The 26,548-nt window shown below is 38.6% G+C and overlaps 1 protein-coding gene across 1 annotated transcript in view; it reads left to right on the top strand.

Annotated features, from left to right (window-relative positions):
* Positions 1–7,752: 7,752 nt before the first annotated feature.
* Positions 7,753–26,548, top strand: part of TNIP3 (TNFAIP3 interacting protein 3) — a 67,991-nt gene continuing 49,195 nt past the window's right edge. Inside the window, exons 1-2 of the mRNA XM_046657172.1 lie at positions 7,753–7,895; positions 25,307–25,415. Coding sequence (XP_046513128.1) covers positions 7,864–7,895; positions 25,307–25,415 — 141 coding nt within the window. The 5' untranslated portion in view covers positions 7,753–7,863. The remainder of the gene's footprint in view (positions 7,896–25,306; positions 25,416–26,548) is intronic.

Genomic DNA, 26,548 nt, shown 5'->3' with positions numbered 1-26,548 from the left:
GAGATGCAGATTATATAGGAGAGACAGTATAAATAACTTAATTCTTTGATGTACCGTTTTCTAAATAATGAGGACTTTTTCTTTCTAGAGGAGATTTTATTGATATTCATCCCCACTAGGCCCCCATGGTATGCTTCTCTTTTCAACCCAGTCTTCACCAGACCCTACTCTGGCATGGTTTCCAAAACTAACTCTGTGGGTTTGGGATTGAAATTTGTAGTATTCTGTCTCCTAGTGCTATAGACTGACTTGTGTTCCCCTCAAATTCATGTAATGAAGCCCTAAATCAATGTGACTGTATTTGGAGATAGGGCCTTTAAGAGACAATTAAGGTTAAATGAGGTCATAAGGGTGAGGCCCTGAAACAATAGTATTAGTCCCCTTAGAAGAAGAGACACCAGAGAGCCGGCTGGCTCTCTCTCTCTCTGTGCATACACACACAAAAAAGAAGAGATTACATGAGCACACAGCCAAAAGGCACAATCTATGAGCCAAGAGAAGAAGCCTCAGAATGAAACATACTTTGCCAGCACTTTGATCTTGGACTTCCAGCCTCCAGAACTGTGAGAAATAAATTTCTGGTGTTTAAGCCACCTGGGCTGTGGTATTTTGTTCTGGAAGCCCAAGCTGGCTAAGATACTTACTTACGCTACAGTTGCTATTATGGATTTTATTTGCTTTTCTTGCTGATCTGTAAGGATTTTGGAGGATGCGTGGAGAAATCCAGATTAGGCAGCTGCTAATATCTAACCGACATCTAGAAGTCCACACAACATACTGGGAAGTATTCCGCTAGAGGACCACAAGTACTTCTATTATCAAAAATATGTTTACCAAACCTGCTTCAATTCAAGCCTCTTAGAAATGTTCCAGAGCACAAGGATTTATTTTATCTTTAAATAGTGGTAATCTTTCCTTTCTTTATTATATGGTATGATTTATTAAAGGATGGTGAAGCCCCTTCTCATCAATGCTCAGGGTAACTCACACCTATCTTGTTGTGCAAAGCTGATAGCAAAAGTTCTTATTTATTGACAAGTACAGAGCATCCCCTATGTCAATGGCACCACTTAGAAACAGTATTGTGGTTAAGAGTGTGGTTTCTTGAGTCAGACTGCCTGAGTTCAAATTACACATTTTAGGCAAATTACTTAATCTGTCTAAAACCTACATTTTCTCATCTTCCTGATGGGGATAATAATAGCTGTACGGATTAAAAAAGATGATACATATAGAGATCCTGACACACAGTTAGCATTCAATTATCACGCAGATGTATTTAAAATAACCAACTAACAACCAATTCAGGTTATTCTATAGAAAATGATTTGCCTTAAAAATATTTCAAATTTCAATAATTGTCTCTTTATTTAGAAGCAGTCATGTAAAATTAGGTACAATTTTATATATTGACCAAAAATGTGTCACTGACTTGTTTCTTACAATAAGAAATTTTATTATAAGGGCATCTAGGACAGTACTTGGCCCATAGTAAACTTCGATAAATATTTATTGAGGCAGTGAATAAAAATCACATAATAAAATGATGTAACTGATATTTTTCTCACCCCATTTGGGATCAAAGGATAGAGCATCTTGGTTCTTCTGCAATTATTTTGTGGAGCTTCAGAGCCACAAAGGAATATGTGTGAGACTTGCTATAACTCTATCACTCTGAATTTACAAGGCTAATCTGGAGCTTTGTTATTTCCTGTGGGCTCACTATTCCTTCTATGCATAATGCTGCTTGGATTCATGTACGCATCCCTTATACCCGCTGTGACATCGTTTTTCTGACACCAAATGAATGATTTTTTCCCACAGTTAATTCTCCAACACCCGCTGGGTGTGCAATAATTCATGTGCAATAATTCAATTCAATTCTAAGACTAGCTACCTGGGGTTAGCACAGGTAACCTGGAGACCCCACAAATTAATGGCTCAGCCTCACAAGACTGCCCCCACTTGGAGTCCTAGGGGTCACCTATACTTCTGATTGACTAGTTATAAATTTGGGGGTCCCATAGGCCCCTCCTCAGGTTCAATAATTTGCTAGAACGTCTCACAGAACTCAGGAAAACAATTCACTCACATTCACCAGTTTATTATAAAGGATACAACTCAGGAACAACCAAATGGAAGAGAGATGTAGGGCAAGGTATTCGAGGGGGAAGCTGGCAGTGAGCCTCCTTGCTCTCTCTGGGGACACCAGCCTGAAGCTATCTAGGAGTCACCTCCTTAACATAAACTTAGGTGTGGCCAAAGGAGCTCCTTGTGAATAAAAAGACATTCTTATCACTCAGGACGTTCCAGGAATTTGAGAAGCTCTGTGCCAAGAACAAGGGACAAGGACCGAGTATATATTTTATCATACCATGCGCAGTTTTTGGCCTCCTGGTCTAAACTGCCCTGCTCCTTGTTGTGGTCAACTATGACGCAAATCTGCATGTTCTTTGTCGTTTTCATTCAATAATACCTTAACTCAGTGTTAGAGCAGTAAAATAGAACATTTAAAAAATCACCAGACTTATGAAGTAGTGTAGAGACTGAGATTTAAAGAAATATAGCATCTACGTAAACCACGTATTGATGTATCTTGGTTTCGACTAAACTTGGATAGATTTAACTTTAATGGAACTTTCTTTGATTTTCCCGAGATTTGTTAATTTCTCTTTGTGATTTAGAAGCTCCTGCTTTACTGCTGTCAAAGCTTAATGTCTTCTTTCTGTTCAGAGTTAAAATACATCATTGACCATCCTTTTTTGTTGATCTTGAGGCTATTTTTCTCCGCACTTCTGAACAAGTCTCTGAACATTCAGGGTACCTTCATCTTTTCTCTTCAATTGCCAGTAGTTAACACCACCAACAAACAAAGAGCAACAAAACAAAACAAAAGAAAACAAAAAACCCCAGACCACACACAAGGTATTTTCACTGAAGTGACCCTCCATGACTATTCTTTTCCAATGAGAAGATTTTCCTCTACCTGACCACCTCTTTTTGCTCTTAGCTCTTTGCCCTTTGGAGTTAATACTTAAGCTGATTTCTCTTTCGAGTCAAAATGTCAAGAGGCAACCCCCAGAAATATAAAATTAGCTCTACACTGTCAGGGGCTTCATATGAGAAAAAATCCAGGATATATCTAAGTGTAACATTTCAACGCCTCTAAATAAATTTGCATTTAAAAAGGCAGAACACTAAGTAATGCATCTATGATAAAATGCCTCTGACAATAACGAATAATTTGTAGATTATTTTTAAGGAAGGAGTTGATCATCGTTGTATTTAACTTACCGTCAGATCAGGCAATAACCACAGTTTCCTCATTGTGTCAACATGAGGATTAAATGAGAAGACACGTGTTAAGTGTTCAGCAAAAAGCTTACTTTGATCAAGTCTTGCATATTCTGCTTACTCAACATGTCTAGGGGATGTCTTTATGAGGATGTCTAAAAGACATCCCAAATAAGAGGCTCTAAAAAACTCTTCATTTCTCTAACTACCCCAAAGTTACTCCTCCCTCAGTCTTCCTTGTCTCCGTAAAGGTCAACTCCATTTTCCCAGTTGTTTAGTCTAAGGGAACTTAGAGGCATCCTTGAACTAACTCTCTCTCTCTCTTTCCCCTCCTACTGGTTAAATTCAGATTATACCCAGAATCCAAACTTTTCCCTCCATATGGACCCCCCACCGCTCCTCATCTCCTCGGAGTAAAAGCTAAGATTTGTTTAATACCTCCAAGCAAGCCCTCCTTGAGCTGCTCCCTTCTACCTCTGGTCGTATCGGCTACAACTCCCCTTCCGGCTCCCTCTCCTTCTTAGACGCTCCTCGTCGCTGTTTGTTGGACACACCAGACAAGCTCTAGCCTTAGAGTCTTGGCACTGGCTGCCTTGACAGGGAATGCTGTTCCCCCAGAACTCCACTGGCTCACTCCTACCCCTCCTGCAAGGCTTGCTCCAATGTCATCGTCTCAGGGAGCCCTGCCCTTGATCACCTTGTATGAAATTGCAATCGCTACCTCCCCAAGCCAACACCCTAGAGTCCTGATCCACTTACCTTGCTTTGTGTTTTTTGTATAACACTGTTATTCTATAACATTGTTTTTCTATAACCTATTCAAATGCTAACTAGACAAAGAACTACTGCACATGGGAAAAAGAAAGTAGACCCATAAGGAAAAGTCAGTCAAGAACCAGAACTAACTACAGAAGAGAACACGCAAATGACTAACAAACATACTGAAATATGATCAGCATCATTGGAAATTCGGAAAATACAAATGGAAACAACAGTGGAATATCCATTATTGGCAAAGATATTAATACATCTAGAGCTGACGTCAGTTGTGGGAAAATAAGAATTCTCACACATAGCTGATAGAAATGACAATTGCTATAACCAATTTGGAAACTAACAGAGAAGCTTTATTAAAAGTTTAAACATTCACACCCTTTGACCTGACAATCTAACTTTGGTAAATCTATTCTATGTAAATAAAGTACCAGTATGTAAGAATATATCCAGAGAAATATTTCTATTACAGCATTGATTATAGTGACACTAAAAAGAAAAGATAATTAGAAACAACTTGGTATTCTATCATAGAGAAATGATTAAATAAATTTTGTGCATTCATAATTTTCAAATATTATTCAGCCATTAAAAATAATTGGCTAGAGCCATTCGTATGAACCTGGAGGAGTGTTCAGAGAAATGCAAAATAACCAAATAATTAACAGAGTAATGTATAATATGCCTATATTTTTGTTTTTTAAAAAAAGAAGAGAAATATCATATACCATATACATATACTTATATTTGTATGAGCATGGAGAAAAAATGTGGATTACTGTTGTTAATACTAATTGTCACAGTAAGGTGGAACTGAGGGAAGAAAAAGAGTATTAACTTTTTCTTTTTATCTTTGTAATGTTTGCCTGTTAAAATAGATGTACTTTTATAGTGTAAAAGTATCCAATAAAGAAAAAAATAAAATAGGCTATTATTTAAAAATACATAGCCCAAAACTTTGATAAACATATAATAAAGGGGCCCGCCCTGGCCCCATGGCTGAGGGGTTAAGTTCACACGCTCCACTTCACCGGCCTGGCGTTTGCCAGTTTGTGTACTGGGCATGGACCTACGCACAGCTCATCAAGCCATACTGTGATGGCATCCCATATAGAAGAACTAAAATGACCTACAACTAGGCTAGACAACTATGTGCTGGGGCTTTGGGGAGAAAAAAAAAAAAAGAGGAAGATTGACAATAGATGTTAGCTCAGGGTCAATCTTCCTCACCAAAAAAGAGAGGAAAAAACAAACCATAATAAGTTTATGTATCATATCAGAAGACCTAGATTTTTATCTCAATTCTCAAAAAAAAAGTGACATTTAAAGTCAATTATTTGATTTCCACGTTGAGTTGATCTAGGAGAGTTTCTTTCATTTATGTTTGAGAAAAATGAGATCCGCACGCACATTGTGGGTTCTTAACATATGGCCTTGGAGAAATGAATGGACGTATTAATTACTAGACAAAAAATGAGCGAAGTGACTCCCAAATCACAGCTAGTTAGTGGAAGAGGTCCATCGTGAATCCAGATCCTCCGATTCCAGGTCCGGGACTCTTTCCATGATGACATAGGCCTGCGAGAGCAACATGGAGAAAGACGTGTGTGTCGCCTGAAGCAATGATAGGCTTGCCTGGAACACTCTTATAAACATTCCAGCTCTAAATTTGCCTAAGGCAAAAATCATGATGCTCACAGGGAAGACCCATATTTTTTCTCCTCTTAGAAATCTTATTATTTTTTGGTTTTGGTTTTGTGTTTTGTTTTTTGAAGCATACAGAATAATTCTTAGAAACTAATTTTAAACACATGGTACATAAAGCAATGCCTAATAACCAGATGCTCTGCTCTGGAGTCTGCCACTCTGTCAGACGCAGTCCAGTGACCACACGCCATCTTGGCATGGAAGGGCCTCGTGGTTTCTGGGCTGAGTCTTCCTCTGGTCCTTCCAAGCACTACGTAAAGCATCAATATGGCTACCCTGTTGTTCCTTTGTGTGGAACATTTCATTAGCACGTTTTCTGGACTTTCCTCACACCACAAAACTTCCTCTCCTGCCCCCTACTCATTCAGGCTCCTCAGAAGTATCCACTGACGTGGCTTAGGGTCCATTCATAAATTAACCATAGCTCTTGCAGCCACCAAATTTCCCCATTGACCTTCAACTCCTACTCTCCTCCCCACCACACAGTTCCAGTTTCACTAACATTCAGAGTCTCTTACCAACAAGTGACCTTTACTGTCACTCTCACCTAGCAGATCCAAAGAACCAGTTTCACTTTCTGACACTTCCCTCCCGGTTCATTCCCACCTAAGGTACGTTATTTTCCAGTACAGTTCTGTTTTTTCTCTTACTGGAGCCTGAGCAGAAGACTTGAAATAGCCAGTTGGGCTGGGGTTCCAGAAACCTGCTGGATGAAAAGGAAAAAAAATGCTCTCTGAGGGAATAACAGCAAAAACAAACAAATAAACAAATCGGGTGAGGAAAGGATAGCCAAACAAGCTGGTTTGCTGGCAGTAATTCCCTGATCGTTAAATCAATCATGCAGTGTCAGCCACCGTTCTCTTTGAACCAGAATGTTCTGTCATAGGAAAAGGACGTTTGCTAATCAGCATTTCATTGGCAGTTACCAAAAGCACCACGGGACCTTGGAGCCGTCTGGTAAGGGCGCATGTGCTCAGGGGTCTCCTTAGGCACCCAGAGACCGCCAGTGGCCCAGCAGCTGCCAACTGCCAAAGCTCTGTGTAAAGATGAAAAACGTTGCTCAGAGTGTGGAAAACCCCCTCAGTCTGACAAGTTCTAATCAGGTACAGTTTTGAGAAATTGGGTCTAAATAAAGACTGCTGAGGGGTCTACTATGAAGCCGTTGAGAAAACTTGGACTCTTAAGTGTCCTCTTGGTAATTTAAGATTATGAAAAGGGAATTTGTAATTTTTATAGTGTCTTCTGCCTAAAAACTCTTCTGCAGTTGTCCTAGCCCTGTCATCCCCCTTTCCTCACAGCGGATGCGTTCCAAGACCCCCAGTGCATGCCTAAAACAGCGGACAGTGCCAAACCCTATCTAAACTATGTTTTTTCCTCTACTTACAAACCTATGATAGAGTTTAGTTTCTAAATTAGGCACAGTAAGAGATGAACAACAATAACTAATTATAAAATAGAACAATTATAACGATACCTTGTAATAAAAGTTACCACAGATCTTAACAACCTCAGCATACCATTTTTTTCTTTCCTTATTAAGTTGAAAACTTTCACCTTTTCACTTAAATGAGGTACTTATGGCTTCTCTTTGGTGTATCCCAATTGCCAGCATCACTGCTCTTGCACTTTGGGGACATTCTTAAGTAGAATAAGGGCTGCTTGAACAGAAGCCCCGCGATGCTGCCACAGTTGATCTGACAACCGGGAGGGCTGCTGAGTGACTAAGGGGTGGGTAGCGGATATAGCACAGACACACTGGAGAAAGGGATGATTCACGTCCAGGGCAGGATGGCACAAGATTTCATCAAGTTGCTCAGAACGGCACGCAATTTAAAACTTAGGGACTGTTTATTTCTGGAATTTTCCATTTAATATTTTTGAACTGCTGTTGATTGGGTAACTGAAACTGTGGAAAGTGAAAACGTGGATAAATGGGGACTACATTGGCACTCTCAGATGTGGTCGTATTACCTACTCGGGTGAGAACAAAGGCAAGAGGAAGCTCCTTTAGCATGTCTGTGTCCATTTGGGGACAGTAAAGGAACCCATTCAAAGTGGTCCCAACGTCTCAACATACAAACAGAAGAAATGCCAAATGCCACCCACCCCAACGTTGCCAGGTAAGAGCTCTGCCTCTGACGGTGGTTTTGGGCAGGGACACTAGCCCTTAGAGAACCTTTGTGTAACTGAGAAACAGGTGCTCCTACTTCTGGGTGTACACAGCCCCACACAAGGGCTCTGGGCTTGGCAAGTGGAGAAGGGGTGAGATCTCAGCCTCCCCCTCCCTCCTGGGTCAAGTGCTCTTACACTGCACCCTACACACCTGTACTCAGTTTGTGACCCTGACAATTTACCTGCTCTGATGTCACCTCAAAAAGGTTAAGCTTCCTTTCTTATGTGAGGGTTTCAAAGGGATACCTCACCTCTGGACATTATGAATTTGGGCTTACATGATCCGTTTTCTCTTCTCTGGGACATTCTTCTCTAACCATTGCTGCTTGGCACAGCTAGTCGGTTCCAGTTGAGCGTAGGGGAATTTGGCAGATAAAAATCAGCTCAGTTATAAGTTTCATCTCACATCTCTCAGCTTGTCAGGGGTTGAAATCTTTAATCAATGCTTCCCAGCTATGGCTTCCTTTTCTCATCCATTGCCCCCTCCTCATAGCCAGGACATGTGGAGTCCTTGTCTTCCCTGCCCATTAACCTCTGCCAGGCAGGGGTATTTCCAAGCTACAAGAGCAGCAAGATTCTTTTCATGCCCCACTTTCTTTATTTTTAAACAAAAGCTGCTGTCAAAGTAACAGTGAGCTTTGTAGATATATCTTTAAGCTCAATACTTAATAGATATTACAAATATTTCACTAGACTTTTCCCAGCTCTTGAGTCCACCCCTTGTTGGTTTCCCGAAGTTGTGCCTCCTCCCATCTCCCTGAGGACTTCCCGGGGTTCCTTTTCTCTGGATTTTCTCCAGATTTTCTTTTTCTGGTTTTGTTTTTTTGTTTGAACCATCTCTTCTCTTTTGTCCTTGCTCGATGCTTTCAATCGGGCCTGCCATGTCGCATCTGGGATTTCTAAAGTCTTTCTGTTTGTTTTGTTTTGGAGTTTCACTAAACATCTTCTTAATTTTTCACAGTTTTCTATCTCTAACCATCATCGAGGATCTATACCTTTTTCGAAAGATCTCTTTAAAAGTTTCACATGTTAAAGATAATTTCTTTCTTATTACTCTCTAAGTCTTCGTTTTTATTTTAAAAGTTGAATTACCTCAGAGCTCTATGTGTATTTCATGATGTAAAACTCCAGGGTCACATTGCTGCCCATAGCCACTTTTGAGAGGAGGGGTTGCTCTCATAACAAATTCCACGATTTTGTTAGCCCTCTCTTTGAAACTGTTTATATTTTCCAAATAGATACACTAAATTTTTAATTCCCTTATCGTAGTCGGTCTTCACTAGATCTTCCGAGCCACGTTTATGAATGAACTTGACGGCAAATTCACTGTAAGTTTGTTCTTGGCAGGATAATGTTGCAGTGGTTGTTGTTTTTAAGAAATGCTGGAATGTAAGCTCCACAAGAGCAGGGATATTATTTTCTTTTTTATTCATTGATGTAATGGACCAATCACCGAGAAGCCTGTCTGGCACATAAGAGGTGTTCAATAATTACTTGCTGAATGGGTGAATGATAAAATCCAGTCCTTTTTTTATTTTGCTTTTTCACCTCTGTGGCACCGTGAGGAGGATTTCATAAGCAAACAATCTACAATGTCTTGTGAACCTCTTTGTAACTGAAAGTTTAGGCCGGAGATAGGAGACTCATATGTTTGGGGTCATTTTTCCTCCGAATACAATTCTTTACAATGAAGGTCATGTATATGCCCTATTTTTTCAGCCTATTTCTGTAAGCTTGTGTACCTTTCCTCTCGGTCATTCCTTTTGCTTTAGCATTTTGCTTTGAAAAGGCTTTAAAAATGTCATTGTCATTGTTTAATTTTTCTTTCCTGTAGTTTACAAACAACCAAAATGAAATCTTTCCTAGCCCAGACCCCTAAGAGAAACCAAATGTTTATACTCACCCAGAAATATGTCTGTTATCTATACCCTTTTGTTCTTGTCTAGAATCTATTTTTTAAAACATGACAAAACATTTTCATGTTAACTCAATTTTTCAAATTGCGTTTGCCTATAATCTTGGTGGAGTTTTCATGTATGTATTGATTCAGTCAAGCACGATGTGTCCTTACAGAAACTTTTGTTTCCACAGCTTAAATTATTTACATATTAGTGAATCTACGTCGTGAAATTCCACTGCTCACTGATAAGGTCTTTGACTTTCTTATGTGGCTCTTCTTGTTAATTAAAATAATATTAGCAATCCTCATTTCTCTTTCAGGGTGGCTAAAATATTTTGAGGAAGATTCCTAAATTTGCCCTCAAATTCCTTCAGAATTTTCGGGTGAATCCCAGTTTTTCGTTTATGTTCAGGTTTATGACTCGGCTTAGAGTAGATCCTGTGCATGCTTGAGCTTGGACTTAGGTGCGAAGGAACACCCAACATCTTTACGAGTAAAGTCAAAAATCAAGTTTCTTAACTCTAAACAGCCTTCTGCTTGTCCTTTGTGAGTGCAACTTTTACATGGCTCTGATAGGCCCACTGCTTTCTAGCTGCTTTTTGTCTGTCTTTGGTGTACTTAAATGTATCGTATTTTGTTAAAGTTCATTAAGCCTTGCACTTTGAGCCACATCTGTTCATGTCTGTTCTCGAATGCTTTCAATTGAATTCCTATTCTACTCATGGATCTCTTTATAAAAGAAAGGCCTTTCATACTCTGATGATACATTAATCAGAAAAAGTAAAATATAAAACTTTATATACCCCTAATCCCAATTTACAAAAATATACATGTGTGTATAAAGAAAGTAGGGTAACTCTACCATAATTTTATTCTAAATTTTCTACATTAACGTTGTATTATTATAATAATTATTATAAAAATATTCATTGCAAAAGATTAAAATATTTGATTCAGCATTTATTGAGCCTCGACTTTGTGTGATAGTCATATTTGGTATGAATGTATATTTTTAAGCAACTATTAGTTTTATTTTCATCTTCAAAACTAAGTACTTTCCCCTGAGTATTTTATAACTCCATTTTCTAAAAATAAGTCTGATTGGTTCTTTGGTTTTCCAAATCTCATTGGAATGTTAAATTTAATTGTGTTATGATCTCCATTACATAGTCCACCACACACAATTACTTCCCATACCAATTCTGGAGTTTCAGCTCTTTGGGACCAAATATTGTATATGGCCCTTTCTTTTCTTACTTTAAAAAAAAAAAAAACTTGTTATAGAAAAAAGAACTATTTATTGAAAAGATCTACCTCTACTGGTCTCACTAGTTGATCTGTTCTAATTCTTTACCTTTGGTGATCTACACACAATCCCTACTCAATAAAGAGCAATGGTGAAGAGCTCAGCCCGGGCAAATTACTTCGTCTCTGTGAACTTCAGTTTCCTCAACTGTAAAAGCGGGGAGCAGTTCCTCCCTCCAGAGGGCCATCTGCAGATTGAACGAGATAACACATATACAGTGTTCAGTGCAGTGCCCAGCTCGAGAAAGGCTGCACTGCTCTGACTAGCCTGGCCAGGACTGTGTGTTTGTACATAGTTCAAGTGACAGCTGAGTGATGAGGAATGCCGTTTCCTTAGTAGAATGCGACTGTTTCCCATCCATCCTGTCATCACTCATAAAAACACTGTCACCTCACCCCCCTGCTGGTCCTTGTTTTTACTGTAGAAATCTACCTGGGCTTCTGAGAGTACCCTTTCCCACCTGATCTCAGACGTGCCAGGTAAATGTGAGACTCGCTTCTGCTGCCAAGTGCTCTAACCCCCTCAGTTCCAGGAATCCCTCTTCTAGTCTTTGAATAGTCACACTTACGCAAATACTAGAGGGGCTTTTATGTCAATCTGTAAAGATGTATGAAGCACAAAACACAATTTTATACCAAATAACTGTTTCACTTTGCTGATTTCTCACACAATCATGACCCTTGACAATTCCCATCTGAATTCACTGGTTTGATATTTTATAACAAAGAGGAGCCAGTGTTTTTTTCCATTTCACCTAGGAATAAATGATCACTCTCTATATTCAGAAATAAACAGACGAGGGCCATAATAGTTTCCTTTTATAGCTTTTGTATCTAAAAATAATACTGTGATAAAAATCCATTTTAAACGCCCGTGATGTTCTCTGACATCAAAGGTCATATCATTGTCTAAAAGAAAGTAATTAATAAAAGAAAAAAAAATCCCCTTTTATATACATTTTTCTTTTGGAATCTCATCCAAAATCATGAGGACACGGGTTTGGTGGATTTTGAAGATTAATGGGCCTTAGAACAAAGAAGTTTTAAAGAAATATTTGTTGAATTAAATGAGAAAAAAAGCCTTTCTTAGTTTTTGGTTTTTTCTATAGTGCATGGATTTTAGCACTAACCCACATGTCCAAAGGCAAGCCTCTATAATCTGAGATGGTTTCAGCAGAGCCTCTATGTTTATCATAAGTGCACAGGGAGGCAAAATGCCAGCCATGGCAGAGCAAAGTGAAGATATTCAAGGTTTGACGTTTTTCTTTGTTTATTTTGTGTTTTTCCTATTAGAGCTTCAATTATTACAGTGCAAATAGCTTCTGTCATTTTCTGGAATCCCTGGGCTAGAACAGACCATCTAGTAATTTGATTCACACAAATGCTCTTCCTCCACATTCTTTTAAAAAGGCAAGACAAAACCCAAAATCGTCTTTGCTTTGTTTTGGTTTGTACTAATTTCACAAATCTCAAAGACTTATTGGTCTGCATCTTAGTTTCTGCTACACAATGAAATGCTTATTTCATTTTTATAAAATGATTTCTATATTGAACCTAAGATAATTTAAGTATCAAATCAGATTTTATTTTTTAGGTTTAGTGTTTGGGTACTTTTTTTCTATTTTAAGATAATTTGAAACTCCCCCCAAATTTCTAAGAAGTGTACAAAGATCCATTCAGAAATAAGCTACAGCTGGATGACTTAGTGTGTGTTTCCTACAACCAAGCGCATTCTCCTCTGGAACCACAAGATAACCATCTATCAGGGAGGAAAAACTTTTCCTCTTCCCTCTTAGGTTCAGTGTCTGGGGGCCTGCTAATTTAACTGGCAAAGATCATTAGCAGGAGATAAGAAATACACATTAATTAATATTTTTACTTGCACAAGAGTTCACAAGAAAGCAGTGAAACTCAAAGAAACAGCTAGACATGAGAGTTTGTATATCGTTCTTAACAAAGGAAGGAGGGCTTGGGCTTCAAGAGACGATAATTATAAGGAAGTGACTAGGAAATCTATGTGGAATCGATAGAAGATAAGGGCCGTTTCAGTAAGGTTTGTTTGTGCAGACTCATCTCGGCGCTGGCTCTCCATCTGCAGTGAGAAGAGTCACTCTCCTCATCCTAGTACAGGAGAGGGGCCAAACTGATGCCACTTCACAAAAAGAAATTGATACCCTGCTTCTAGGCGGACCAGGGGAGGGCAGAGAACTTTTCCTGTATCTGTTGATTCTTAATTGCCTTCAGCTCAAAATAATCCTTCTGTCAAAGAGGCGTATTTTGGAGTGGCCTCTCCTGATCCCCTTTACGTCAAAACCCGAAAATGAACATTGATACAGCACTGCCTTCTAATCCTCAGACCCTCTTCAACTTTTTGCCAATTATCCTGTTCATGCCCTTCATAGAAAAAAAGGACCCAATCCAGGCCCTAAGTTGCATTTAGTTTTCATAATTTTTAGTCACTTTCAATCGGAAAATTCCCCAGTCTTTGCTTGATTTTCGTGACCTGCTACTTTAGAAGTTTACACGCCTGATATTCAGTAGATTGTCTCTCCATTTGCTTTCACCAAATGTTTCCTCATAGTTAGATTCAGAATATGTATTTTGGGCAGGAGTACCACAGGTGGGAAGCTGTGGTTTTTAGTGCATCCTATCAGATTGTCAAACTTTGGATTTTCCTTATTACAGGTGGCTTTAACTTTGATCGTTTTATTAAGGTGTAGTCTGCCTAGATTCTCCAACATAAAGTTACTCTTTAGTATCTCCTTTAGTATTCACTAAGCACTGGGGGAGGGAGGTCGTGTGACGTCATGTAAACAGCCCATTCCTCAACTTCAGCTACTAGTTTTAGCAGCCACTGATATTTCTTATTTGAATTATTACTGTGATGGCTGCCAAATAGTGATTTTCTAATACCTTAATTTCCTCTGCATTTGTTAGTAAGCATCCCAATGTAAAGAAAAGATTTCTCCTATCCCCATTTATGTTTATTTTAAAATTTTTTATAAGGATAAATAAATAAATTCCTATTTTTTTGGTGAACTATAAACACTCATTATTTATTTTGATACTGAAATTGTCCCTTATTTAACCAGTTTCTTCCTAATTTCTGGCACAAAAAGAAATTTCAAGCTTATCCATTTCACATGCATATGAACACGGCAAAAAAATGAATGAATGTGGACTACTACAATCTTTAATAAAATCTACTCACCACACTATAGGAGGAAAACTATTTGATATGTCTACTACATAAATATTAACAATGACTGCAACTTAAAAAAAACTAGAAAATAAACATAATTTTTATTATGTTTTAAAATAAACAAAACAAAAATATTAGCTACAATTATTACACACATATACACCACACATTTCTCTCTCTGTCCTGGAAAACTCAGAATGAAAACCTTAGAAAATGTGAGCAACATCAGAGACTGTTTTCTACCTGAACTGAATGCAGAGTGCCCTCTAGAGGCAGCATCTCATCAACGCAGTATTTCCAACTGCAAATGAACATATTCAATTCTCTGTAGAAGGTTTCAGAAGCAATTCTCATTAAATACATGGAATTACACTACGTGTAATAATAACGGATCCTGATTTGATTTGGCATATTACGTGCCACTCTAACAAAACTAATGCAAAGGATCCGAGAAAAAGTGTCTCACACTTTATCATCTAGAGGAAAGAACTGGGAACATGCCAGGGGAAGATAAAAAAAAAGATATTAAATTGTTATGGGTCGGTTTGTGACCTTCAGTAAAGCTGTTATGACATCTCCTAAAAATTTCCTGCAGAAGGAGTATCTCATAATTTATTCCATTATTTCTTCAACATCCACAGACGAATCAGGTGTAGATTTAGATTGGCAACCCGCCTCACTTCTCAGCCTTAACTCGGCTCTGTACCTTTGTATAAACTGCCACAAACTCGAAAACTGCTGGTGAATTAAAATCAAGAAATATAATCATATATTGAAATGAACCTCCAGAACAGATGTGAAAAACTGATATTTAAACTGATACAGTTTAAATAAATATTATTTAGTGATCAATTAAATAGAAAGGTAAACTATTTCTACTATTATAAACTTTTTATAACAACTCTCAAGTATATGTTATATAAATTACTTAATACCTCAGATATAGTTACTAAAAGCATCTCTTTCTAACCATCTGTTCTATAATTCAAAAGAGTTTGAATAAAATTATTTTACCAATGGCTGTTCCTTAAAAAAAGTTCTTTCAAATATTTGTTCTGATGAAATGAAATTCAGCTTTAACAATATTGACTTGTGTTAAGAGAATACTTTTAAGATGATATTGTTTTGTTATTTGATGATAATTTTTACCTAAGTACATAGTCAATAAATAACAATAAGACACTACGAAAAATATTAAATATTATGATTATTGGACATGATTCAAAATTTAGTCTTCTAATCTTCCTAAACAACGTTGCAACTTGGTATTGTGTAAAATAGAGATTTGAGAGATACATTCTGACAAATTAGAGGAAAACTATAGTTGGCACAAGAATGTGGTTATATCAAATGAGTATACCAGATCTAACTTAACTACTTTGCTTTTTTGATATAGTCTCCACGGTAAAACATATAGTTTAATGTTCCTCCTGAAATACTTATTTCCGTAACGCTGTAGGGGAGGAAAATCTCACCCACTTTAGGTCTCTGCTGAGGCTCTGTCATGAAAGAAAGCTTAACAAGAGAAAAGCATACTCACTTAGGTTTTCTGCAGCACAGGAGCCCTCATATGCAAATAAAGACCCAAAGAAGTGGCAAAACCTAAATGCTTTTGAACTGGGTTGAACAAAGAGAAGTTTTTGTGGAAAAGTAAAATATATGGGGAGGCTAAAGGAAGATGCGAATTATTTTAACAAGGTCTGTTTGTGCAGAATTCTCTTGGTCTTAACCTCCCGTCCTGGATGAAAAGAATGTTTCTTTTCTCCTAGTATAGGGAGGGCATCTTCCACATGCAATTTTCTCTCCTGTTTTCAGGAAGAAAAAGGGGAGATCAAAGCGCTCTTGCATCTGCTGTTTTTTAAGTGCCTTTAGCTCAAAATAATCCTGATGCTGAGGTGGCATATTTTGGGGTGGCATATTCTGCCACCCTTCAACATTAACAACAAAATATACAACTTTTCTGTACATGCATGGCTAGTTTAATTTTGCTTTCTTCCAGATGTTCATCAATAAATCAATCTGAGTATATTTGCACTGAAGAACAATGGTGCAAAAGCCTTAATCAGGTGATACAAACGCTAGAGTAACTGCCAAGATTTTCTCAACCTAAAAGTAGGGGTTTAACCTGTTCATAATGCTGGTAAGGAACTAGGTTTCCTATCACCTCAATCTTTAAGATTATTCACTTTTTATTGTCTCTGCTTCTTCAAGAGAATGAAATTTTAAATAAAAATCAACCTTGATGATGCCATAATAAAACAATAATAATAACAAAAACATCAAGAAATCTACCCCTATTGACCCATAAAGCTACCAAGCTATGTCCTTCCCGTATCCCTGTCAGAGGGGGCATTTGGTGTCGTTGTAATAAACGGTGGGAGAGGAACCAGTTTGCACGACTTTATTTTTCTCCTTTTTTTCTACTAGGGTCCCTGCTCCCTGGAGTAGAGAAACTCACATCTTATCATACCTTGGTCTTCTGGGCTCAGCCTGTCCATGAGATCTAATATGGTGTCATTTTTCTCTTAATAAAAACTCAGAGAGCTCCTTAGAAGAGAATCGTGCTTAATACCTGCCTTTGGATAAGGCTTTATCCTTATTTATATTTCTTCTCAAGTATCAACCCGACTATAGGTTTAATTCCAGGGAACTGGGGAGAACTTCTTAAATCCGAAATACCCCCAGACCCCTGCTTCTTGATGCCTGAAACCCTATGGCTTGTAGCAGAAAGATGTGTCCCCTGTTACGATACACGAAGCTGTTCAGCCTTGTAGGCTCCTTTTCCCAGAGGCAGATGTATTGAGAAGAGGAAGGAAGAAATACCATGGAGAGAATGCATCTGAAGAGGACAGAGGAGCAACCTACACCCTCCTGTTTATTATAAGCTTCTCCTCCTTCAGACACCTTGTGTCCTTATTGACCTCAAAGCTAGTTGTTCTTGACTATTTGTTCTCTTGTCAAGTATTTAATGATCACTGAGAGGCTCTGGAGATACAATGATAAGCATGCTAAACCTGTTCTTCACTCCAGGGGTTTATAATCTAATGGAGAATACATACAAGTAAACACGCAATTACAATTAAGTGTAATAAGCTGTGTAATGGGGAAATACGGGTTGCTATGGAAATACATAGTTGGAACATCTCATGCAATCAAGGGTTCAGTTTCCCTTCCATATTTAAGATGAGAACTGTAGGATGACTAACATTTAGCTAGGCAAAAAGGTCAGGGTATGCCTGTATCAGAATATTTTCTGTCGAAACAGTGTGTGTTCCTAGACGCTATATCCTTTCTCTGTCTCTCTGCCCTTGCTTCACCTGAGCAGAACCGTTCCAATAAGGAGGCCAAACCCATCTCAGGAGGATAGCTGTAGGAGGATGTGGTTTCTACAGAACTTTGCTCACTGGTAACCTTTCACAGCCTGAACAGCACCTGCAGCATCTCTGCCCCAATCTGGCTCCTCCACCCGCATGTTCCTCCTGGGCGCAGCCACGAGAGGGGTGGCTGGGGTGTGCAGCGGCAGTTCAGCGACCTGGCACATCACACGAGCTGAGAGGAAATAAACAGGGATCCTGCCAAGAATGTGGACTGTGGGCAATAACAGAGACCATGTTTATAAGAAATAGCTCCCATTCTCTGGGCTTTCATTTCAGACATGCCAAGACCATTTTTAGACACATATCTAAATTATTAAACCACATAGCCTTGGATTAAACTCTAGAGATATTCATTCTTCCCAAAGCCAATGCAACTTTGAAAATTCTGTGAGCAAATCTTTTCTTTTCCACCATCTTCTTAGGTCACAACTGTTAAAGTTCCCAATTACTAAAATAATTAAGACACCATGACTTATTGATCTAATGCACAGAGTAATTTCTTTATTGAGTAACTTGTTTCTCACCAAAATAGCCAGGAGCATACTCAGAGAACTAATCATAATAACAAAAAGTAAAACCTAAAAATTATAGCTTGATTATAGTTTTTCAGACAATACTTCTCATTTCAGGTCACCAAAGGTTACAATTCCTCGTCTTTGAACATCTAGAAGCATGTCCATTAGAGAAGAACCTGCTACTGATTTTTCCTTGTCTTATATTTGAAAATGTGCTTTGTTCTCCAGAATCTTTCCTAAAAAGACTTGGCTTATGACATAAGATCAAAGCATAAAATGAGACCTTGGCAGCAGGCTGGGAGGAAATTGTGGACATTTGAGGAAGGAAGAACGCAAGTGTCCTTAATTTTTGCCCTGACTTGGCTATCTGTCATTGAATCCCTCTGAGCCTCATTTCTCTGTCTTCTAAATGCAGGAGATGAATTACATGATCTTCAGGTTATTTCCAAGATTGTGGTTATCTGTTTTGCCTATTGAGTGTAATTCTTTTCTTCAGGAATTTACACTACTTGCCAATACTGATGAGGCAACCATAGCTTGTAACCATATAAACCAAGTCTGGTGGTTTGGGGTTGCATGCTCACCATGAGTCATTATCAGCAACTGGAAGTTCAATGGTCTTAAATACAGATATCCAGCAGTGTTAATGTACAATACACAAAAAGTTAAAACATGACTCTCATACAAATATAAAATAAGAAGGTTTTAATTCAACTCATTAATTAATGAGGTATCCAGAAAGATAAGAAGCCTCATTCAAAGAGCATTTAAAGAGCTGGGTATTTACAGGCAATTTGATAAAGGAATGTTAGAAGGATATGGTTAGATTAGATACAAAATTGGTCAATGCCCCACAAGGCAGTAAACCATAAGCTTTGAGATCATCTTTTCTGCTACAGAGGATTCTACAAATTAACAGTGTCTAAGTTCTAATCAAATAGTAAAATTTAAATAAATAATCCTTGGATAAACCTATTAAGCAACGACATTCAAAGACATGCTATATGTCTTATTGGATAATTTTTTGGAGGCTTCTGTCCTGGCGACCCTTGAATACATAATAAAAGTCGGAGGCTCCAAACATACCTGAAACCCATTCACCTCATTCCCTCTTCTCTCAGCTGCTCATTGGGTTGCTGGGCAGACCATTGCTTCCCAATGGTAGTCTCAGGAAAACAGCTCACACATCATATATAACTTAGGGAAAACTATTTTAAATAACCTTCATTGTTCCATTGGCTTAACCTACCATCCTGTTGGTAAAATCTAATTCATATTAATATCATTTCTATTTACTTCCTATGTTGACCTATTCTTGTGAGTGAAGGGTAGGAAGGAGGGATAGTAAGGAAGGAGATTTATATCCACATGAGTTTAAAATAAGCAATAAATAAGCCAAGGGTCAATCAGAGATTTCTGGATTTCTTTGAATTCTGTTGCCTTCATCTTGGAGAACTCTTGGCCTCATAGCATTGCCTCTATAACTCTCTGTTCACTAGCAATTTAGTAAGGAGGCTACCCTAAATAAAGATTTTAGTAATAGTGCTTGATTCAAAGAGTCATTTCTGAATTTTCATAGTTCTTCCAAGGTAAAAAAAAAAAAATTAAAATTAAAGTGTACTCTTAAACAAAGAAAACTACAATGAGATTTGATTTTAAAGTAGTCATAGGGCTGGCCCAGTGGCTGAGTGATTGAGTTCATGCGCACCGCTTCAGCGGCCCAGGGATCCGCCGGTTCGGATCCTGGGCACAGACATAGCACCACTTGTCAAGCCATGCTGAGGTGGCACCCCATATGCCACAACTAGAAGGACCCACAACTAAAATATACAACTATGTACCACGGGGGCTTTGGGGAGAAAAAGGAAAAATAAAATCTTTAAAGTAGTCACAGATGACACTAACTTAAGTTGGGTCAGTGATTTTTAGCTTTTTGGGGAGGTCAAGAACTTGATAAAAACTATAGACACTTTCTTCAGAAAGGAACAATGAGCATATAACACATATGTTATTTTGTATTTAATTTCGTTTGGGATGACTCATGGGCCCCCTGAACCCATCCCAGTCCCTGATCAAGAACTCACAACTTAGAAAAATAAGGAGCCACATAAAGGACAGACCAGGGGTGAAACACCTGATCCTCATAGCGTGCCTCCCAGGCCTCTCCTAACACCTGACTTTGTAAGTCAGCTATATTTCAGTTGCAGGCGCCAATAGATTATTTTCTTTGGAACCAAAGCAGAAATGCCAATCAAAGTGGAAAACCTGAACCCAATTTTTGGGAATGACATAGCCCTCTGTGGTCCTAATGTATTGACAATTCCTAAAATGACTATTAGCCCAATGGTAGAGTCACGGGCTTCAGAGAGCATTCTTACCCTGCCCCTTATAATTCATGTGACCTTAGGAAAATGTACTTGACCTCACTGAGGTTCAAGCTTCTTATCTGAAAAATAGAGATGATTAAGGGGTAGGGCCCAGAGCATAGATCATTGGAGCCATAACCTTCACCTAATCATCTGAGTAGAATCAAGGAACAGATCCCAAGGCGAGGTTAATACATCCTAGTAAAACTAATGCAAGGTTGTGTAGGATTGTCCTACTCGTGTTTAAAAGTTTGGTAGAGTGTTTTTCTTTCTTTACTCCAAACCTTGGGTCACAATGTTATGTTAAGGATATAACGATGTTGCATGCAATTATTTAGTGATCTAAGGAGAAAAGCACAATTTACAAACTTGAATTCTGCCTCTCAATTGTCAGAATTTTGAGCTTTATAGTAAAGAAATAAACCTTGACAAATACCATTTCCTTTTATAAAATAAATCTAAGACCAATTGAAATTCACGAAATATAATGAATTTCACTAATTAAAAATAGAATGTAAAATTATTTTCATCCACTAAATTCTTATATTAAAGAATAATCTTAAAGATTTGCTAAGAATGTTATAAAACCCAAGTAGGTGGCCCGGCTGTCTTTTATCCCAGGTGTGATTAAACTTTTTGATTATTTTTTGAACCAAACTGAAATTTCTTTTGTGCTTTTTGAATTATTTTTCTTTTCAGCAATAATGCTAAATTCATGTTCCTACTCTCCAAACTCATTTGTTGGAACATTTGGTAACTGTGCCAAACCCTCAGAATAGTAACAGTGGTATCAATTATTGAGCACCCACTGCATGCCTGGCCCTGTGCTGACGATTGTACATATGTTATCACTAATCCTACTCACAGCCTCACAATATAACATCATTTCATCTTTTTATAAACCAGGCCAATAGGGTTCATAGAGATTAAGGGACTTATCTTAGGTCCCACTGTTATGTTCAACTCTAAAAGCTCATTTGCTACTTTCTACTGCATCTCAATGCTTCTTTTTCAGAGGTTTCAGATGCAAGTTCTGAGGCAAACTCACTATAGTGACAGGACAATGGCTATAACAATGGCAATGAGAAGAGAAAGTGAGCACAAGACCTAAGAGAGGTGTAATCTGGAGTTCCACCCCTCCTGCATCATTTCAGTTCCCAGCTGGGTTCCTGAGGGCTCGAGCCCTGTCCCTGACACCGTGGTCAACACTGAGACCCACCATCTCCATAGCTGTGACCAGAAGCTTCCCACCTCTAATCACCACCACATGGTTCTCTTCCTCTTTGCTGATATTTCTCCTCTTTCTGTAGTGGCCAAAGTCACCAAACTGTGGTCACCACACTGAGGCTCACTCTGCACCTAGTCCAGGACTCCTCCCTCCCATGAAGGCCCCTTCCTTTTTGGCCATCGTTCTAGGGACATGTGCCTAGCCCCGCTCTCAAGGGAGGGAGCACTCCCCAACTCTGAGGAATAACCTTCCCTCACTTGTCCAAACGGAAAAGACAAGAGTGGCTATTGGCCTCTAAGCAGATTCACCACGAACGTTGGAACAGTTCAAGAACCATCACCGCGTGTGGCTATTAGTACCCTGCAATGGTGGATACTCGATGAATTATTGTTGAATATTGAAAAACACACATAATTCAAGTATAAAAGAACAAAGCAGGCTGAGGGCAGTAATAACTGAGCTCAAACATCCATTCCAAAGTCGCTGTTAATGTTTCCTTGCTTAATGTTTTGCGTCCCAACTTCATCAGTCCTACGAGTTTGAGGTTATTTGCCCTCATTTTAAATAAGCTTCTAATTTAATGGTTAGATTTGAGCTAATGTTTTGAGTTAAACTTCATCATGGAGTCACATTTATTCAATAACAAATATTTATTGAGGTCATACTATATGTCAAGGGACAGAGCAGTGAATAAAAACAGACAAATGTCCTCCTTCTTTTATGGCACATATATGGGGCCTATATGGGGGAAGGGGAGAACAGTAAACAAATAAGAAATCAAAATATTAAAAAATTCTAAGAAGAAAATAAAACAGAATTAAGGGACAGTAGTGATGGCTGTGAGAAAGCTATTTCATGTAAGTTAGTCAGAGACTTACTTGATAAAGTGACATTTGAGACAGGACCTGAGTGGCATGGGCGAGCAAGTCTTTGGGAGGTAACAGCAGACACCAAGACCCTGGAGTGGGAATCACGCTTGGCATGTTCTGTAAACTGAGATGCGGCAAGTGTGCCTGGAATCAAAAAGCAGGGAGGAGGGGAGGAGAAGATGAGCTCAGAAACAAAGCCACAGAGGAATGTAGTACCAGAAAGTACTGTGACCTGTTGGCAGGCGAGTCGGGTTCTAAATTGGTCAGAAAACTGCCTCAGGGGCTTAACATTTAGTCCAGTCCAATTCTAGTCCTACTTGAGAATCTAATTAATTTGAAGGGTTTGGGTCAGTTATTAAAGAAATTTTGCGACTCTTCTCAGAGGATTGTGGGAAACCTTGAAGATAGTCCAGACTCATCGCTCTCCAAATGCAACCTTTTGAACCATGAAGGATTTACTGCAGACCCAGTAGCTTGTAACTTCCAGTGGCATAATACGTGGGACATGAGGTACAGATACTTCAGAGCCTGAACAAAAGCATAAATATAAATATGAAGGTCAAAGTGTATTAGTTAGGGATTTTATATTACAAATAACAGAAACCAAGCAAAGCTAGCTTATAAAAAAACGAGATCATTCATTAGAAAGGCATACGGTGGTTCACACAATGTAGGGGTAGGAAGGCAGCTATGCCTCAGAAAGGACTTGTTCAGAACAAGAAGATTGTCAAGATTATCAAGACTGTCTGCATTTCCCTACCCATCTGCTTCATTCCCAGCTCCCTCTGCACACAGAGGAGAATCTCATTGGCCAAGCCAGGATCCGTTGTTTACTCTTGGTCCAATCAGTTATAACCAAGGAAGTGATGTCAAGTGGCATCAACAAGCATGGCTGTCACAGCCTACTCCTGGGAGTCACTCTCAAAGAAGGTAGTGGCTGGGCAGACAACCCAAGCAGCCTCTGCCACACGGGCATACCATTGGGTCTTCCACCTATATGTTGATTTTATTTGGAGACAACTTTGAGAAGTACTCCTGAAAGACCTTCTATCCCAGTCCAAGGGGTTATTTTTTGGGATGGGAAATAACAAGGCAGGCCAAAAATTATGTACAGAAAAGTCACACAATGAATGCGTTTTTCTTGTGAATTGTATTTTTACTGAGAAAATTTCTCCATCATGCCACCATGGTGAAACGGGAAAGAAAAATGAACTTGAGTCAGAAAATCTGGCTTAAACCTTGGCGTTATCAGTTAGTGGTCATGGGATGTGAGCAATTCATTCTGGTTCTCAGATAAATGATGCAGTTGGACTAGATTCCCCTTAGGGTGGCTTCCAGATACTCTTTGACTCTAGTGTAATATTTCCATTTGATGGCAAACAATTGCTTAGGGATTTGTTCTCAGGTTAATTGAAGACAGACAGCAAAAATGGTTAAGAGATAGACTATATAGTATTATTTACAATTGCCAAGGCATGGAAACCACCTAAGTGTCCATCAATGAACGAATGGAGAAAGACATTGTGATATATGTACACACAATGGAATATCATTCAGCCATAAAAAAAAAGGAAATCCTACCATATGCAACAACGTGGATGGACTTTGAATTCACTATGTTAAGTGAAATAAGTCAGACAGAGAAAGACAAATACTGTATGATACCACTTATATGTGGAAGCTAAAACAAACACCAAACTCATAGAAAAAGAGATCAGATTTGTGGTTACCTGAAGCAAGAGGTAGGGAAGAGGGTGAATTGGAGAAAGGGGTCAAAACGTACCACTTTCCAGTTATAAGGTAAATAAGTACTAGGGACATAACGTACAGCATGGTGACTACAGCTAACACTGCTGTGATGTATAGGAAAGTTGTTAAGAGAGTAGTTCCTAAGAGTTCCCATCACAAGGAGAAATTTTTCTTTTCTTTTTATTGTATCTATGTGAGATGATGGATGTTAACTAAACCTACTGTGCTAATCATTTCACTATATATGTAAATTAAACTATCATGCTATGCACTTGAAGCTGGTACAGTGATATATGTCAATTATTTCTCAATAAAAGTGGAGGAAAAAAACACATACACACACATGCGTGCGAACAAGAGACAGGTTATAGAATTCCACAGATCTGAGTTTGATCTTGGCCCTGCTAATGTTTTGCAGTTTGACTTCACATTAATTAGTAAATTAGTTAACTTACCAAGCTCAGGTTTACTCACCTGTAAAATGCAAGTGAAGAGGACCACTTTAATGGACTGTTGTGCCCACTGAATAAGAAAATGGATGTAAGTCACCTGGCTCACTGTGAGTGCTCAATTCTGGTCATTGTATCACACTGCAAAAATCCCTGAAATTGTCTGTTCTTACTTATCGCTCTGTATAAATGTTCAAGTAAGGGAAAATTAAACTCTAATATCTTTAAAGTGCTCTTGTGGCATGAACTAATGAATACAAAATGAGATTAGCCATCTGGAGATTTCAGAGGGGTATTGTACCCAAATAACACCTCCATGTCATTTACAAACTCACTGTACCCTTAAATACCTTTTAATTACCTTTGTAAAATGTGACATTCCCATGTCCCCCTGGGCAGATGTGAAAGCATGGAGCTGGACGATAAAATCTGCGATCTGATTGAGAGGAACGCCTCTCCTGATCTGAAAGCGGCCATGCAGAGTCACAGAAATTCGTGTTCTCCGAAGGTAAGAAAACGCGTTCTTTCTACTTTTTCTCAAAACAGCCTTCAAAAGTGTGTTCACCAAGAAGAATTTATGGGGACAGTCCCCAGATCATTTACGGTAACGTACTTCCTTGATGGCTAAGAGGATAAAGCGCACCAGCATAAAACTTCTTTCACACAGTCACTTCCTGTTACTAAAGAAACCCTTGGGCAGAAGCTGTCTCCAGTTTAAAGTGTGATACAGGCGACTGCGACCACAGGAAGGCGCGGAGGAGCCCCTGCTATTAGAAAGAATGTGTAATACAGCGACACTACTTTTTTTGCGGGGAGGAAATAGCCCAATTTATGTAAACCTACTTACACCGGGTTACTAAAATCAGTACAACTCATGTCCGTTTTTTAAAGAAGAAATGAGACTTTCCTGATTAAAGGAGTTCGACTTTGAATTTCCTCTTGATTCAGGATATTTGTCTATGATGCTTTATGTAAGCAAATAAAGTTCAAGGGTAAGCCCGAGCTGGGAATTTTGTGAATGACTTTCTAGAAATGCATCATAAATGACAACATAAACTCTTAAGCTCTGTGGCCTTCCTGATTAGAAACTGTCTCTATTGATCATTTCAAAAAAATCGAATGTAAGTTTGAGAGCATGGCTCACATAAACAAATTTACATAACTTCTACTTTGGTTTCTTACTTCTAAAGGAATTCGTGCTCATTGTGGATAAGTTATACTAAGCACAGAGAAAACTACAAAATCCTGTAGAGACAGATTTACTGTGGAGCTAATGAAGCTTGGATCCCCTAAACAAATATTATTTTTGTACCTAATTTGCATTCATGAATTTGTATCTTTTTCTCTTAAAGGAGGCCCCAGGATTGTATAAACCTCAGGCCTTCATAAACAAAGATCTGCCTCTGAAATTCTCTCTAGGCTCCCCCGCCCCGTAGAGAGCATCTTTCGGCATTTCTAGTCTCTCTGTGTTTCTCTTTCTGTCACACACACACACACACACACACGTATGCACACACCCTGTTTTGTTAAACCTACCTTTTTTCACTTAATAATATGTTGTGGATACTCCTGTAGCTCTTTCTTTCATTTCTTTAATAAACAAAGAGTATTGCGTGTGTTCTGTGCACTTTTTCCTGTTTA

Source organism: Equus quagga, chromosome 3 (genome assembly GCF_021613505.1).
Source record: "Equus quagga isolate Etosha38 chromosome 3, UCLA_HA_Equagga_1.0, whole genome shotgun sequence".
NCBI classification, from domain to species: domain Eukaryota; kingdom Metazoa; phylum Chordata; class Mammalia; order Perissodactyla; family Equidae; genus Equus; species Equus quagga.
This window is presented reverse-complemented; position numbering and strand designations above follow the sequence as displayed.